Raw genomic sequence first — 18,981 nt, 5'->3', positions numbered from 1 at the left:
CATACATGTACGTGGTTGTTTTTTCCTTATATAGATTTTTGAACTAGCCTCAAACTGCTTTCACCTGTTTTTGAAAATTACATCATATGGAAAAGCTCATGCTGTCCAGTAATCCTTAAATCCAAGGATGCTGTTTTGTTCATGTTCGGACAATTTCAAATTCTTCTCTAGAAAGTCTGGACCAAAGTCTACCCTTTTTTGTACATATTAAACCTCATATGAACATAAAATGTGAAATGCATAGTTCTCGTCTCCCGGTGCTTGAGACAAAACCATCAAAATCTTTTCTGTTTGCAAAATGATAATGTGGCTAGCCAACTATTTAAATTGTTATGTTTAATATTACCTTGACCCTTTTGTTGTGATCCTTGCATGGATCAAGTGGGTTATGCATTGAATAGTTTTGATAATAAGCAAGAGAGTACGCGTTTTCGAAGAGTGCATGTATTCATCAAGAGTGTATGCGTGATATGACATTCCACATTTTGCCAATAAATGTAGAACACGAATTATATATTTTTTGCATATAAAGAAGACACAGTTGTCCTGGGCCTTTTTGGCCATAAGCGCCTCCAATAATCATTCAATTACCCCTAAGTCCCGCTGGTAGATCAGCCTTTTAAGAATACATGGTCCATTGTGTAAGAGGAAAATATCAAAACGCATGGTCATTTGTAGCTTTTTATATATGATTCAGATTAAGGCTTATGAATCCAAACTTGTTTTTGTGCCTTTCTATAGGAGCAGATTAGGCGGTACTTGGTTATCACTGATTACGGGGCGACAGGCAGTGACGGGTGTGGGTATCCACCCTACATTTATTCAGCCTGCAAATTAATCACTGCATTGCAAAAATGCAGGCTACAGCATTTATATTCCTTTTGCTGATGCCAATAGTTATCTGTAGTGAATTCAAAGGCGGAACTATTTCTTGGAGGCCTACATCCTCACCGCAACAGGTTGGATGTTTTTCATATCTATATTTATTTTACAAGTAAAACAAAGCTACATGACAGTTTGGACTTTTTGCAAAAATGATATGAATGTTTGAGCAGTAGAATATTAAGAAAAATGAAATGCATTCTTTGCTTTTAAAATGGAAATAATGTTGCAACTGTTGCAGAAAAAAACGTAACCCGCGAAAATGGGTTATATACATGCAAATGTTGCAATCTAGAACAAATTCTCTAACCACTGCACCACGGGTGAGACTTCCATTATCAGTAAAGTAAAACAGATGTTCACTGCCTAATATTTCTTTTTAATTCCGAGCTCGTTGGAATATATCGAGTCGACATGAAAGTGATCATAATTTTTGTCAATTCATAAAACGGTGTCGATATATAAATAAAAAGTCTAATTGATGGCCAAAGGAATACTTTTCTTCTCTTGTATAAGTTTTCAAATAATTTTTTGCTTCACAAGAATTTAAGAAAATGTTTAAGAACACATCGAAATATCATTTTAAATTGTAATTGTATATCTTAAATGTAATTTAACTATATATGTTGTCACATTGGGGTGTCTGAAATTAAAAAAAAATATAGCGATGAGGAACAAAATTCAATCTCAAACTTCTACTCCAACTATTGAAATCAAGAGCAGAGAAAAAGGGATATCTAAAACATCAGGTGGGATGAGGTGCCATGGTGGAGTTACTAAGCATTAAATGTCATTGTATCGACCATAGAACTTGCAATGGAATATTTTTAAAGGTAACGGTTCGTTCATATTCTTGTTTCATCAACTTAATAAACCTGGTGTATAATCATTACAGATAGAAATTTCCTATCGTATGGCTTGGAGTCGTTCGAATATTGGAGCCAGTTGTGACGGCAGCAAAATATCTTCCCAAGGACTGATAACAGTTGATGGTAACCTCTATTGCAGGATGGGCTGCGACAAGCAGATCAGCTCAATGCATGGGAAATGCATTGCTTACAGTTCTAGCGAAGACTGGTCTTTAGGAGAAGGGTCCTTCATGTTTACCCTTCCTACGCCCGGAATCAGTTATGTTTTTAGGTAACAGGGCATTAGATATTCATATGATGTGATATACATGTACATGTACCTTGATTGAGAGGTATAATCTACAGGTGCTCGTGGACAGGCTTGTCTCTCAACTCCCTCCCTTCTTTAAATAAAAAAATCTGATTTTTTAAAATTTCTGTTCTTTGACAACTTAATCTACATTTCTTTTTCTTCATCAAATTCTATTTGCAATAAAAAAATGCAGCAACTGCTTTCCAGAATGGAACAGTGCTGTTGGCAGACTTTGACGACTGGTGCTTCGTCAAAGGATATAAGGATGACCATGACAGCGAACACAGCGCCACGGGCCGACACAGGGGTCCTCAACTCCTCCCCGGTCGTTACCATGGCACCAATAATCCGTCTCCTCAATAATTGTCCACATACATTCAGAATTCCAGGTACAGTGTATTAGGTTAAAACCTTTTATTGCTGGAATATGCATCTCATTCACATCGAAGATCAGTTATGGTACAAGAAATTAAAATAGAAATTCAGATTCTCAAAACTCAAAACATTTTCGTCAAATGATTTTTGAAAACATACCGTTGCATTGGTTATTAAACATGAAAAAGATGCAGGGATTTCGAAGGCAAACAATTATTCTATAATCAATCTTTCAATAAGTTTAAAACTGGCTCCTACATTTTATCTTTGTGTAACCGTTTCTTGTTTGGAGGCAATGATAAAGTACATGTATTATACCTTTTATTGCAGTACTCGATCCTGATGGGGATATTGTCCGCTGTCGTTTTCCCAACAAAAACAACACAGACGAATGTGGGTATCTTTGTAATGGACTTTTGGAAACTGCAATCGATAAATTAAAGGTTGGTAAAGATTTTTTTTTCAAAAAAGCCATTGAACATTTCATATTAAAGGGTTTGCTATAAAAATACTATTTAAAAAAAATCATCCTCTGTATACAAGCATTCAGTTTCAATTTTTTGGCAGAATTTCTTATGAAATTTTATCCTATTTTTATCCTCAATATTTAAAAATATTCCAGTAGACCAACTTGTTAATGCTGACTTTACTTTGTCGAAAAAAAAATATCTCTGTGACAAGATAAAGAAGAAATACTCCTAGTTCTCGCTAATGGCAAGGTCCTTCTTAATAAAGTGATACTACTATGCCCTTTAATTTCGCATAATTTCGACTATGATAATTAAGTTGTATACATGTTTCAATAAATTTCAAGAAAAGAGTCTCAAACGAAAATTTCCATTAATTTAAACACAAGCTGGGAAATGTTCGTACATGGATTAGAAGGTGTACACAAAGATTTCACATGTGATTGTCTTCGGTTTTCATGAAGTGTGTGATGAGAGGTTTTTTTAGATTCATTTCTCATTGATCAAAATGATTTTTGAATCATTATCTTTTCTCTGATATCAGAAAAAATATACATCAAAATATACAGTCATGTATTTCGTGATATCAAAAATAAGTTTGATATATTGATATTAAAACAATTCTGATATCAAAATTTCGATTTTTGAAATCAGGAATTTTTGATAGAGGAAAAAAATGAAATATATTTTACATTTAGAATAAAAAGATTCTTTCTGATATTAAAAACTATTTATATATATTTTTTAATTTCCTTTTTTTTTACATATCAAAAATTAAATACCAGAATTCAAAATTTCGTATTTCTGGCTTCGAAATTTTGATAGCAGAAAATATTTTTGATATAAGAAAATTATAATAACGGCGCCTCATGGTAATACTTATCTGAAGTATCATTTCAACAACAATTCTGTAATTGAGAAAGCTGGTATCTATGCATGCAACTTTTCAAGCTAAACAATCCTTGATTTTTTTTCTTTTTACAACCTCATCAGTCATTGTTCTTTGAAATTATTTCTATAGGACACATGCATGTTTTCTTACAACCCGACCAAAACCGGAACTTTTGGTGTCCACGTACAAATCGAAGACTTCTCGACCAGGCCTGCGGCAGCTGTCCTCAGCTCGGTTCCACTTCAGTTTTTGATAGAAGTGTTTGACGACGACCCATTGACGTGTACTGACGCTCCTGTCTTTGTTGCTCCTACTCCTATTGATGGCAGTTGTTACTCAGTTTCTAATACGTTCACAAAGGTGCTTGTGGCCAGGACTGCAAGTGCCTCTCAGACGTAAGATTATTAGACATTTTTTAAAGAGAGGTATCTCGTTATGAATGCAGAGGGGTTTTAAAAACAATGTATTTGTATTAAAAGACATTCACAGATGTAGATTTACCTTATAGACCTAGAAAAGTAGGAAGAGGAAACAATAAAACGGATTTGTAATGTATATGAAATATTGAGTCAAATGCCGACTAACATTTCTCTTACTAGTTTTTAGTCCATTATTTATACACTGAATTGACGACGGATTTTTCTGTTATTTCCCGACCATGACGAAGAGCACACGGCGGGTGTGACCCGTCAGCATGGGATGCTCACTTTTCCATGGCACCTGATTCCACCTCTGATGGTTTGGAGGTCCATGTTTGCTCTGATCCTATTTTGTATTGTTTTATGATCTTTTGATCTTGAATACTGTATGTTATCTTCATATGTTTCATACAAAACCAGAAAGGAAATTTAAGACAAAAAGCGAAAGGGCTGGTGGAATAAGATGAAATTACCACAAAATACTTGTACACCAATCCAAGTTGCATCCATACATTTGTTTGGAGCATCTGTCCTAAGGAGGAATTTATAATAAGGTTCCTTTCGTCTTGCTTTTATGTTATAACTTTTTTTTTTATAGTCGCCCGTGTGGCGCAGTGGTAAGAACGTCTGCTCTAGAGTCGCGAAGTAAGGAATTGATCCTTACGTCGCGGGTTTGAATCCCACTGTGGGACGTTATTTTTGTAAACCGGTCCTTTAGATGAGACCGTATACACCGAGGTCCCGTGTGGCAGTACATGTAGATGCTAGCATGCCCAAAAAGATCCTTTAAACAACTTACAAACAAACAAACATTTAAAATTGGAGATCAGAGTAGAATTTCCTGCTTTCCTGCTATCATTAATTTTTTTCTTTTATATTAACAGTTAGTCTTTTACTTTTATTATCATATGGTTTGAATATTGTTTATTTAAAGGATAACAAAAATATCCACAATTGGACCGGTAGGGACTACGAAGACCAGTCTGTCCCGCTATGGTAGTTCTGGTAGAGAATGGTCAATAACAGTCACTTGGACACCAACACAGAGCCAGAGTGGGCTTCATCAGCTTTGTTTCAGTGCAGAAGTTAATAATAAGTAAGCATTGGGTTTTTTTTGTTTTTTTTTTGATAGAGGATATATTCAAAGTACGTATAGACCAACTTATTAACCAACGAAACAATTGGATGTGTGTTCTTTTAAATGAATATCTATAAATCGTACATTGTTTTATTCTTAGTGTATATCTTTATCATAGTTAAACGTTAAATGGAACTTGAATCCACCTCTGATTTTTCACAGTCCGTATTTGTTATACTTTAATTTGTTTCAGAAGAGATTTTTTTTAAATTGACTACTGTTCGATATCTTCACAATTCTTATGTTAAAGCATTTCACTTTAAAATGTTAAATTGTTATTAACTTCGTTTAATTTCAGATTAACTTCAAGCATGAACTGTGTTGAACTTCTTAAAGGAAGTACGTGGAAAGGATGAAATTTCAAAATAATGATAATAATAATAATAATGACAAAAGATTGAAGATTCATTTATACATAATAGTATATACGTAACTCTCATTTTTTCCACCATCTGCCTGAGTAGAAATTTTACGATTCATACTTTTATATTTTTTTCAAAAATATTTATACATATAATAAAGAAGAATTATAACATTCCTGAATATTATTTTATCTTTTCTCTTTTGTATATATTATTTCTTTTATATTCACAATTGATTATTTATAATTAATTTTTAGCCCCACCCGCAGTAAAGCTCGTGAAAGGATGCTTAACGCCTTTTGGAAAAACTTGGGATAAACTCACTACTACGTTAAAAATGTGTTTTAACAGAAAGGTACACAGGATGAAAAGCCAGGTTTCCCAAATTTGGAAACCCGATGGAAACATATGGGAATCGTGACATCAGTAGTTTCCATATAGTTTCCATTTTATGGAAACCACATAGTGGTTTCCACATAGATTCCCGACATGGAAACAATCAACCTGTGGTTTCCCGTAAGTTTCCCAAGATAGGAAACCATGGAAACATACCCCGGTGGTTTCCACATAGATTCCCAACTTGGAAACAATCAACCTGTGGATTCCCGTAAGTTTCCCAAGATAGGAAACCATGGAAACATGCCCCGGTGGTTTCCATGTAGATTCCCGATATGGAAACAACCAACCTGTGGTTTCCCGTAAGTTTCCCAAGATGGGAAACCATGTAAACATGCCTCAGTGGTTTCCATACAGATTCCCGACATGGAAGCCACCAATGTGTAGTTTTCCCCATGTTTCCCAGGCAGGGAAACTTTGAAAGTATATCTCAATACTAACCACCTACCTTTTATTTTACAAAAAGTAAAATATTTAATTATGATAACATATTTTTACCAATTATAGAAATATTTCAAAAGTGTTTACATGCTGTATCAAAATAATTAACTTCAAACAGTTAAAATAACTAGATGTGTATTTCTGTGTGATTAATTTAATATTTCAGCACCGTGAACGCAATTCAATTTTAATTTAATTTTATTGAACTGAATTTTATTTAATTTAATTTAATTTTGAATTTGATTTATCACATAAGTTTTGGTAAACTCGTATAGAATGCGTGAAGTGGAATAGAAAAAAGTAAGTGCATGCAGTTATGTAGAAATCAATCATTTCCGATCCCACTTTCTTGAAGCTGTCTATGATGAATGTTCCTTCGAAAAAATGGAAGAGCTAAGGAAGGGTACATTTAATGAAAGTATTTACAGAAAAGGTTTACTAAAAAGATCGATTAAAAAGTAAATAAAGAAATATGTCAATTTACGATTACTGATTAAGGACAGGTGAGACGTTCCTCAATAAAATAATTAATTTTTTTTCCAATATTTTGCAATTGACTTTGAAGAATTATTTTTACATAATTACATGTTTTCACAAGACATCAAGATACCTTCCCAGGCATTTGTGTTAGATACCAGAGGTTGGCATTTCTTATATACCTGGGTAATCCGTCAGGAAAAAAAATACTTCAGTTGGTTTGTCAAAATTACATTTTTAGTGTTTCAAGTTTTAAAGTCACGTTTAGAAAGTGATAAAGATTTTGTTTTAATATGAATTAATATATTAATATAAACTGGTCAGATAAGAATCATTCATCGAATTGGCTGGGGTTGAGTATTATCATACTAGTATTTTACTATTAATAGTGAATATTGTTTTTTTTTAATTTATTAAATTATTATTTTTATTATTGGGGGTGGGTGGGTTGCTTTTCATTTTTTCCTTGAGAAGCGCCCCCCCCCCTAAAAAAAAACGGTTTTGAAAAAGTCACTATGGTCGGCCTGTGTAATTAGGGACACCTGTTCTCACGTGCCATTTCAGGTGGAGACACGTGCCGCGAAGATACCTGTCACTGTGTATTTTTTGTATATTCTATGTGAATTGAGACGGTTTTGTACCTAAAGGGAACAATAGGCTGTTGTCGAGCATGTACACACACAGTCTCCGACCGAAAATTCCTTTGTGTTAAGATGATGATTCGTGTTTCTTTTATCATTTAAAAAATTGTATATTCCATAAATAAAGTTATACAAGAGAACATATTTATAAAATAACCTTCATTTAAGAAGTTCAATGAAAGAACAAACTATTTAGAATTTTTATTTCAATTTTCATTACTGATTTAAAATAAAACTATCCTCTTTAGAAATTAAATAATTTTCTATAGGTATTGAATAGATCTTAATTCTCGTCGTGTATAATTATATTAAATCAGAATGACGTTAATAGATCAATGTGAAATCAAAACTGTATTTAATATTGTTGATGGGTTTTTGTGTGAAATTTGTAATCTAACGTACTACAAAGACATTTATTAGATAAATGTTTATAATATAATTCATCACATAAACCTTTTTTTCTTTCCTTTTTTTTGTTTAAATATGTACGCAGATCCCCGTGTGGTAAACGCCTGCACTTTTCGCATGAAATTACGATGTAGGGTCCTAAATGCACATACATTATATTTAACAAACTTTAAAATTTTCAGCCATTTTTTTTTCTCCAAAGGCCATTGCTTTAGATAAAGAAAAGTCTATAATATTTTGCATGATTTTGTTTTCCTTAAGAACAATGGCTTTTAAAGTAGTACATGCTAAGGCAATCTATTAAAAGAATTAATTGTATAATTGTCACAATTTTATTTTTGTTCAGTTTTTGTTGATTTCATTCTGTAAAGGTATGAAGTTTGTCAATACTTCAACAAACATTTCTTTATCTATGTTGTACACTACTTTATTTTTATTCGCCGACATGCTACTCTTTTTAAAAAAAACTTGGGTGACTAATAGACTCGATCTTCAGGCCTGTAGGAAAGTAATTTCCGTTAGAGTAATAAACTAACCGGGATTTTATTTTTACTAACATACCTTACCAGATTTCTTAACGAAAAAAAAAAACATTAAAGAAATACAGGGCGGGACCAGCTAAAGCTGTATGCATAAGTACAGTCCTGCACATCAACGAGTATAGATGACTTTCGACATAATCTTTCCCATGACTTCACTTATACCAATCACGACTAAAATACTGAATTAAAATACTGTTATATTTTCCTGCCTTTGATTAGATGTTAGTTTTGTTCCACCTAGAGATATAACTCTCCTAAGAAAAAGGTTTTCAACATTCTGATTCATTTAACAATTGTATTACGTGTTAAAATGATGTGGGAATTTTTTTTTAGCTTTTTTTTACGTGTTAAAATGATGTGGGAATTTTTTTTAGCCAAAGGCCAAGGAGTTTAAAGTACAATGTACATGTAGCAATTAGAGAAAAGTCTAGCAGGTCCACCAGTAATATTGATAGCAGGCGCAAAATCTAATTAAACCCCGAAAAGGAGGGAGTTCAATTAGTAATTTAATCCCCCCCCCCCCAAAAAAAACCAGCAATTTATTAGCAATGAATTATTAATCACCGAACTTTTCAATCATCACTATTGAAATAAAAAAAACTGTTCTTGATAATCATATTATAATTGTAGCTCATTTTCATGCCATTTAGGATTCCTGTGGAAAGTTCACAATAAAAAAAATGTGCTTTTAAAAATTTAACATCTTTTGGTGTGACATTATAAATTCATAATCATACATGTAACAGTTAAAAGAAGCGGGGAGAGGGGGGGGGGTTACTTTCAGCAAGGACGGCCACTACCAACAACCAAGCCCCGAAACCCATATCCCGAAGGCAAATAAGTTGAGGTGTCAAGCAAGAAACAATTTTTTTCTGCTCTTGCATCATGTATTTAACCGCTTTTTTCTAAATATACAGTACTAGGCCTACACATTATATCGGCAAAATATTTAGGAGCCCCTCTTTTTATTCCATGAAAAGCGGAAAACTTAATTAAATTCTAATATAAGATCTCATAATCACACTGAATCATAGTGAATGTAAACAGTTTATATTTCCCATCCTGCATCGCTCTCTGGGCGCTTTATTTCATTGGTCAATTTCCCGAGGCGCCATTTTTGGAGGATCGAGAAGGACGAAGAAGAAGGTGTAAGCAGCTGGTAAATGTGAAAAGTTAACTTGGTTTCACCACCCAGTGTCTTTAAGACTGTGATAAATGCAATGGCCAACGATGAAGGATTAGTGTACGTATATTTTTGTTAATTTTTTACGGTAAATAGTTGTAATATTTGGCAACAACAAATCTTCACTATCGGAGGCAACTTTTGTTCTGACGCCATTTTGAAAAGTTGGATACCTAAGTTTTAAATTGTTCAGTGTATATATTGCAGAGAGAAAGAGAGAGAGAGAGAGAGAAATATGAGACAGTGATATAGCATAACTTAGATTATGGAGGCCCCAAAGGCACCGTGCATGTGCATGCTGTATGTTGTAAAATGGCAACGTTTCGCTTTTTATCATGTTTATTAAAATGTATGCTCCATATGTATGTTCTCTCTCTATAAATAAATGAATACTTTTCGGAATTAAAAAAAATATTTTTAACCCCGCTCAAATTATCCGGATGATAATAGTTACACCGAGCATGGTTTCGTAGTTAAATTCAGACTGTAGAACATCCGGTTTGAATACATGTGTTTTCTGACTTTTCGGATAGCCAACTCTTGTTTTTTGGAACTTACGACTTATGGCAAGGTATAAATTAAATATTTTTGGTTCAAAACTTTGATAAAAGCATCGATAATTTTACAAAAAGTGTCTTCAATCTCAGCTTATCCGATTATACATGAAGGATATCCTCATCAGAACAGTTGGAATAGATTGTAGCGAATAGCATAACCCTTAATCATATGCATGACGGTTGACGATGATATGGAGGAAAAATATACATAAAAAAGTGAATGTAGGTGAAAGCCTGTCCACTCTTCTGAAGAGATTAGGTTTGTTTTATTGTTTATTGAAATAGTTTACTGCTCAAAAGATTTTTTTTTGTAATGTCTAACCTGTTGAGATGAAGATGTAAAAAAAAAAGAAAAGCCTAATAGTGAATTAATATTGATAGTATGTCAAGAAATGCAAATGAATCATCAGCTTGAATTATCAGTTTTTTCACAATTATTGACCTGAGTAGGTCAATGTATAGCAAATAATGCACAATAAAACTACTTACATACATGTATACGGTATTGTCTTACTGAACAGATTTAGCTGTCATTAGGTCAAAATTGCAAATAATAACATACTTCTTATATCTGTATATACAAGTAACTCTTGATGGCTTGAACTTCAATTTCTCGGAAGTTCTTGATCGCTTGAAGTGAGTCTCCGGTCCCGATTTTTTCCTCTTTATAACTAAAGCCTAGAAAAAAATATGTTTGTTTCCGCTTTCAGGCTGAAAAAATATAGGGTAGGTAGGTACATGTAGGCAATTTTTTTTTTTGAAAAATTTTTTTTGCTTCTTTAATCAAAACTTGTTCAGAAGTAACATTAATGACAAAAGAAATGGTGTTTTAAAGCGAATCTGTGACTTAAACTTATAATACAAAGGTGACCAAAACTTCTTTCTGTCTTGGAAAGCTTGCAAAGTTGGAGACTATAATTCCCTGGGTGAAATCTTGTACATCATGGGACAAAAACATTAAAAAAATATTTAGGGTCGGCACTATAAATTAGGGTCGGTCGGGAAAGCGGAAACAAACATATTTTTTTTCTAGGCCTAAGCAGATTTGCGCTTGAACTCATGATCTCTCGAAACCCTTGATCCCTCAAAGTCAAAATGCAGTCCCGCTGTGCTATGAATTTTACCCTTGATACCTCGAAGTGGCTGTGTGTATACCAAGTTATAATGTTAAAACTTTTGCCATAACTGTATGTCTGAGTGTCTGTTGTCAACTTAAACCTTCACCATAACTTTAGAACTATATGAGATAGTGGCTTCATATTTAGTATGCATACTCCACTAATGAAGTGCTTTCAAATGGCAACAAGGACAATGATTATGTGATCTTGACTGTGACCTGTATGCTAAAAAAAATTGCATTTTCGAACTTTGTTGCTGTGTTTCACAAGCGCATCTTTTTTTTAGCTCTACTGGTCAGAGACCAGAAGAGCTTATGCGATAGTAATGCGTCCGGCGTCCGTCTTTCTGTCCGTCTGTCTGCAAACACTACTCCTCCTTAAATTTTAGTCTGATTTCAATATAACTTGGCACACAAGTAGACTATACATAATTCTGTGCATCAGTCTTTGATAAGTACAAACCAGTAGAGCTACAGTCTCGACAGAGACTTGTGGTTATTTTTTCTTCCATCCCGGTTGTTGCTAATGCTATTACATATTTAGTTTAAATTAGAATGCAATAGTACCTGGACATAATTTATCATTTCAGAGAGAAGAAAACTGTGTGACGTTAAAAGAAAACCAGTGAGATAAAATCATAGAAAATGTATGATGATTCAGGATGTGGCCATTTGGTAAGTGGTAATTCATTCATGATTAGTATGTATATGACAATTGCCTGAAAAAAAAAGATTCTGAATTTTATTTAAATACTGAACTGTAGTATATCAGCTGTGAGCTACAAGAAGTTTTATGTAAAAGCTAGGGCTGAAACAATTTGCCCATTCCATGTTATGTGTGTATTGCTATGATTGACATACAATCAGTTCTCTAAATCTAATACATACACTTTAATAAAACTTTGTCGTCTTGAACCTGAATTGAAAAGGAAAAAACTCTGAGATCTCTCCAAAAAATTGAATGAAAAAAAGGAAATGCTTATTAACTGATTTCTTGCTGGTCAGTATTTTGATTACTGAAAGGAAGCTCTAAAAACTGCACACTAAAGAGTTCTACTTTAATATCAGGTAGTTTTATGAAGTTAGAGTGATCTGCCCTTAGATTAAGATTATGAAAATTGTTATTTTACAGTCAGTTAGATTATTTTTAATAGATTAAATTATTTTTAGCATTATTTAAAATTAAAAAAAATAGGAAATTAGTTATTTTCATAGATTTTTCCAATGTAAGTAAACAGCAATGATTTCTGCTTACAGATAGTCCATTGTCTTTGAAAATTTCTTGGGGAAATGAGGCACATACCATATGTTCTAAATGCATAAAAAAGGCTCCTTATGCATATATTTATATGAAATATGACAGATTTTTTTCTCTTCAAGGAATAATTTCTGCAAGTCACTAAGTTTTTAGAGTTTCCTTTATTTTATATATATTCAATGAAATTATTTGAAGTATTAAATTTTGGTAAATTTTATGATACTAAAAGGTTATATGGATGAAAAAACAGCATGCGTGTATGACAATCAGGGCTTAAATTTTTAATGTCTCTTAATTTTTCAGTGACATTAAAACAGGAATTGTCATCACCAATAGACGAATTTCTCCAATTGTCGGCGTATCGCTCATTTTTCCCACTTTGTCCTTTGTAAGTTACTTGTTAATATATTTTCAATCTTCAAAAATATTGGACAATTACGATCTGTATTGCCAGAGTATGGGGGCAACATGAAAATCATAATGAATATGTTCATACAGATTTTATTTCTAAAATATTGTCCCTCAACGTTGATATGGTTAAAGAGGGAAAACAGCGTCTTAAGCCGGTTGACCCCAGATCGACCCTGCGAAGGGGAATAACTTTTGTAAATGTGAAACAAAGTCCTTTATGGTATATCATATAGATCTAAAACTGACTGAATTTTGATCAGCCAATTCATGAACATGATGAATGGATGTAAATAATGTTGGTCAATATATGTAAATAAAATTAAATTACTTGTTTATATATTCATTTGTGGTATCTCTCCCATTGAAGTTTATAAACTTGTTATTTATTTCTTAAATAAACTGAGCGTACATGCAATACCGGTATAAAATTACTCAAAAGATACATGTATACTTAAACCATGATAAAATCATATGTGTCCAATGCAGCATATGTTAAATCATTAACATATAAGTACATGTGTATATATACTGTAATACATATATATTGCATTATTTTTAGGTCCTGTTCTGTGGATGCCCTAAGACAGTGTCTACCCATCACTCCATCTGATATCACTTGTTCTGTGCATATTTCTCTCTCAAACTTAAACTACAGAGAGCCTGTGGATAGAGGATGAAGAGTGACCTTGGACTAATTTTCTAGGTCAAAGGTCAGTATCAAAATGTACTGTATATCTTTATTTAAAATCGTAGTCCAGAGTATATTTCTCCCCTGGTGTAATCTAGCTTTTGTGTAATTGGGTGGAGGGTCTGCAATGATCTTCAACCAATTTATAGGTCGAATATCAAAATTAAAAAAAAAATCTCTCCCTAATATTTTTGTTATTATAAAGGGTATTATATATGTTTTCTCTCAAACTAATCAAACTTAAAGCAGGGTTCTTAGTATGAGATACATGTAGTAATATATTCTCAATGACATAATAAGGCTGAAAAGTGAAAACATTATTTATATTATGTTATTTTTTTTTCACTTATCATAAAGCATTAAATATTAAAGAGATACATTAAATGCTGAAATCATATGTATCATGGTCATGGAAAGTAATTATTGATATTTGTATATTAAAGGACATTGACTGATCTTTCAGATTTCTAAGTTATATTCAAGCATTATAATTCTGACATCATAAAATAATTTTGTATGAATGTTGCAGATCATAGGTGATGTGAAGAAAACCAGGAAACTGATGTTGAAAGAAGTACCTAATGACCCTTATGAATGGACTTAAATGTGAAAGACTGTTCCATTGCTTATCTAAGATATATGAATTTATTTAATATTTTGATATCATTGAAAAATTCAGTTACAGTTTTTGTACATCAAATGAATTATTAAACATATAAAATGGTAATGCTTTTTTCTTTTACATGTAATAAATTTTTTTGATAGATTTTTAAAAGAATACGCATTATTTCACATTGCTTCCTTTAGAAAAGTTGGGGAATCTTGAAGTTTCCCAGTAATTTCCACCAGGAATGGGACTCCAGATAATTCCACCAAGTTTCCGCCACACAGAAAGTGCTACACAAGTTCCATATAGTTTCCTGAGTCAAGGAAACTTCAGGAATCACAAGGTTTCACGAGCTTCCATGTAGTTTCCCATAAAAGAAAACCTTAAGATTCCATCAAGTTTCCATTCCACGGAAACCACTACGCTCATATTCCATATGGTTTCCTGAGTCGAGGAAACTTTAGGAATCGTGAGGTTTCCCGAGCTTCCATGTAGTTTCCCGTATAAGGAAACCTAAAGATTCCATCAAGTTTTCATTCCACGGAAACCACTACGCTCCGATTCCATATGGTTTCCTGAGTCAAGGAAACTTTAGGAATCGTGAGGTTTCCCGAGCTTCCATGTAGTTTCCCGTATAAGGAAACCTAAAGATTCCACCAAGTTTCCATTCCACGGAAACCCCCTACGCTCCGATTCCATCAAGTTTCCTGATTCTGGAAACCAGTGGAATCTTCAGGTTTCCCATTACGGGAAACTACATGGATGTTCGGGAAACTTCAGGTTTACAGAGGTTTCCATGGTTCGGGATACCTTATGGAATCGGAGCGTAGGGGGTTTCCGTGTCACGGAAACTTGGCGGAATAACCTAGCATCCGCTACGGAAACCACTGGGAAACATGATGTAAACTTGAGGTTTCCATGTGGTTTCCATAAAGTTTCCCATGATGGGAAACCACTTTTTTCACCCAGTGGTAAGCTGTTGTTTTGAACATAGTTTATTGATATTAATCAAAAGGATTGGAAACAAATTCTAAATAACTTACCTGGTAGTTAATTCCTCTCCTTGCATGTAAGGTACGAGTATGCAACTGGGATCATGGTACATATTACTTGCAAAAGCAAATTTTATAGATTTATGTTACAAATATTTCCTTTTATAGTTTGTTCGACCAAAAACAGACAAGTTTCTTACAATACATCATGTCAATGGAACCGTGGCACGCAGATTGAATCTAGCGGATCCAGCAGTGGCCTCCTTCCCGGACTTGGATGGGAGGGAAGTCACCATCACATTAGAGGGGTCCCCTGGTAACTCTGATTTTTAGGCTCATATGATCAAGTTGTATAAAACGTTTGTTTGTTTAAGGACAAACAAACGAATGTCAAAAATTTTGAATATAACAACTTGGGTCATGTTTTAATGAATAAAATGAATAAGTCGTTTTAATTTTTTTTTTTAATTCAAAGTTTCACAAAAATGATATTTGAAGTGAAAAATATTTGAATAGAATAATAAAGGTGGTTTGAGAAAGGTAGAATTTTTAACACCACAGGTTTACAATTTCTTTATAACTGTACAATTGCTTTCTAGAAATTTATCATTTGCAATGAAATAAGGTAAAAAAAAATACCAATCCAGACATCCATTTTTTGTTTTTATCATCTTTCCTTAAGTTAAAAAAATTCTTTGCAGAGTCTAGTATTTTACCTGCTGGAGAATACTATGTTCTCGTGGAGTCAGGTAAGACACCATTTGTTTATTTACATACCATTGTTCAATTCTTGCCATTTGTTCTTTCCATTCCAAAAATTGAAAAGAAATTGCAAAACATTAATATTGCCATATTGCAAAGAACTGTATTGTTTTCTAAATCAAATAGGTTGATTAAAGTAATCAATCCATTGAATTTCCGATATTTTGCGCGATATCTGAATCATTACTAACCTGCAAACTGTCATTATCAGGAGCAGTTTCGGCGGGTTCTTTGAGCTGTACCACAGACTGGTCTGGAATCGCACAGCCTTTCTTCTGGAATTTTACTGTCGGTAAGAACCTTCAAACACTTTATTAAACTTAAACAGAACCGTTAAAATCTTAGGTAAATTTATATTTTTTAAATACACTGCAAATTAGTAGATGGTTATCAAACATACCTATCCTTTACCTTCTATTTTTGTCTTTTTTTCGGTTTGGATGGTTCAGTTCACTGGGAGACAGCAGCTGGGTCTGTTCCTTTTGACCCTGATTTTAACCCTGATTTTGACCCTGGTTTCTTTGATGTGGAACCACCAACTCTCACTTTTACCTCTAACCCTTTGGAGACCAAAGGCAACGCCTCTATCACGTGGAGTGTCAGCGAACCTCTTGCAGTTTCCTCCTGTGCCATTACATATCCAAACAAAACCGAGTCAGATGAACCATGCTTTGGTCAGTGGGAGGCTCTGGACTTACCCCCTGGTCCGTACCAGATCAGCATCACCTTAGTGGATCTGGCTGGTCTTCAGGGAGGACCTTTTCTTCTTATTTGGACTAACAGTATATAGTTATGCTTACATATGTTGCGATTGAATCACTATTATTAATGCAAATGTATCCATGTTGTCGATAAAAAGGCAATTTCTTAGGTACTGAAGACAAAAATGCTAAATTACAACGTTGAACGTTGCTCACTCACATGGGCTAGCACTGTCATATCCTTTATCGCTTCAATCTTCCTTGGATCCGAGGTAATACCCTTCTCAGAAAAAAATTGTTCAAGATATTCTATCGACTTGCTAAATAGTGAATGATAACATCCTAGCATACCTTGTAGTAAAGAATGTTGTTCATCATTTATTGACATTTCTTTCTTGGAGACGCCTGACTTGCAAATTTGTTCACACATGAAATGCAGAACTCTAATTCCATCAAAGAGAGTAACCGTCGCTCCTCCCGTATCCACCAACAGTTTTGTATCGACATCTTCCACTTAAGCTGAGAGATACATTCCAGCCTCACTTGGTTTATTGTAAGCAATGGGCTGCAGCTTACGTTGTGTTCTAACTGTCTTAGCAAAGCCAGGACCTTGACCTGGAGCTTTAGAGTCTTTGCCGTCCCTCTCTGACGTTTGCTTATCTGTCCTTCTTTACAACAATTGTAGCATTTTATTGTTCTCGGAGCGTTGTCGTCACTTCTTGTCATTGCATACTGTCCAGTTCATTGAGCTAGGTGCCTTACTCTTCATATCACCCATTCCACAGCATAACTCTGCAAATCTTCCAGAGTTTTGTTCAGTTAATCAGCATTTATCTGGGACTTAAACTGCGTATCATTATTATCTTCACCGTAGCTACACGCAAATATGACTTGTATTCTAATCTTTTGTAATCGGCTCTGACAAAGGCTTCAACAGCTAGTCTTTTAGCGTAGTTCAATCTCTGGGTTTGAGCTTGTCTGCATTACCTTAACCATCTTTAAACTGTTCTTTAGATGAAAAATATTAAATTTATGAAGCAGACAGTATATAGGAAACTTATTCAGCCTCACCACCGAGCTAGCTTTTCTGGTGATGCTGTAGAGTCTCCCTCTTTTTCAGGCAAGATAAATAACGGCGAGCCTGTTCAATCCTTGCATGTGCGACCACTTAACGTTACAAAATTGGTGGCAGCATAGTGACTCTGGTGTTTGCCTACCTGGTTAAGAAAGCATTCGAGCTAGAATTTGGTGTACATATACAAAATTTGTGTCTGTGGACGGCAGGATTTGCTGTAACTGAGACCTGCTTCAGGAAGCTCTAAGGGTAGGACTCTGTGTTTAGATATGGACTTTGTGCTCATGTACGGCATTGGTTGCCGGTACTGAAGAGATTCAGACTCTCAGAGAGAACTCATGCTAAGCTTCGGTTGACACTTTCGAGCGAGGAAAAGTGTTGTGGACAGTATATAGGGAATTTATAATGCCTAATGATGCGGTAGTCTCCTTCCATTTCAGGCAAATTAAGCAACGGCGAGTTTGTTCAACCCTTGGATGGGTGACCGCTTCACGTTACATCTATATTTATTTTCTCGGGATATTTAAGGTGTATTTCCTATGGGCGTCCTTAACCTAGCTGCGTGCACACTAAATCAACCAAAAATATAAATACCCCAAGTTTTGAAGATTAAATTTATTCCAAATTGTAATTCTTTGGATTGGGTAAGGCTGAACTAGGAAACTAAATTTTACAAAATGAAGTTATACAGGGAAGAATCTTTACAAAAACTTCTATAGCAAAGCAAGGCCATGCAATTCAAATTAATATGGAAGCATCACAATACTATTATGCTATGATATTAAGTTTGAATAAAAAGATAATTATGCCTTCTGATGAGAAATATCAGGTCCAAGTTTACTCAGGTAAAAGAACTTGGCATTTTCTTGTGTAAATTATATAGCTAATACATTTCAATTATATTTCAGTTGACGTTACACCACCAACACTTACTTTTAGGCGGAAACCACGACGGTCGCTCAGCAAAGCTAACATCACATGGGTCACTAGCGAGGTCGCTACTGGGGTTTGTGAGATTTCAGGTCCCTC

At 34.1% G+C, this 18,981-nt stretch overlaps 1 protein-coding gene and 1 long non-coding RNA gene across 3 annotated transcripts; both read left to right on the top strand.

The window, feature by feature from the left end:
- Positions 1-854: 854 nt before the first annotated feature.
- Positions 855-18,974, top strand: LOC134261529 (integrin beta-like protein A; the record flags this gene model as incomplete). Its single annotated transcript, XM_062743956.1, has 13 exons — positions 855-959; positions 1,778-2,022; positions 2,251-2,432; positions 2,749-2,861; positions 3,907-4,172; positions 5,131-5,292; positions 5,633-5,673; positions 5,954-6,051; positions 15,583-15,730; positions 16,116-16,163; positions 16,388-16,468; positions 16,560-16,958; positions 18,861-18,974. Coding segments are annotated over exons 1-13 (2,002 nt in total), but the record flags the coding sequence as incomplete, so codon positions are not given.
- Positions 9,892-14,542, top strand: LOC134261530 (uncharacterized). Of its 2 annotated transcripts, XR_009990837.1 has the most exons (4): positions 9,892-10,355; positions 12,049-12,133; positions 13,687-13,837; positions 14,345-14,542. It is a non-coding gene; the product is annotated as an uncharacterized LOC134261530 (long non-coding RNA). The 2 variants fall into 2 exon arrangements; XR_009990838.1 differs by lacking the exons at positions 9,892-10,355; positions 12,049-12,133 and adding an exon at positions 13,058-13,104.
- Positions 18,975-18,981: the final 7 nt, after the last annotated feature.

The sequence above is a fragment of the Saccostrea cucullata genome, unplaced genomic scaffold (assembly GCF_032062105.1).
Source record: "Saccostrea cucullata isolate Sc308-1 unplaced genomic scaffold, CSIRO_AGI_Scuc_v1 ctg12305, whole genome shotgun sequence".
Classification (NCBI taxonomy): domain Eukaryota; kingdom Metazoa; phylum Mollusca; class Bivalvia; order Ostreida; family Ostreidae; genus Saccostrea; species Saccostrea cuccullata.
This window is presented reverse-complemented; position numbering and strand designations above follow the sequence as displayed.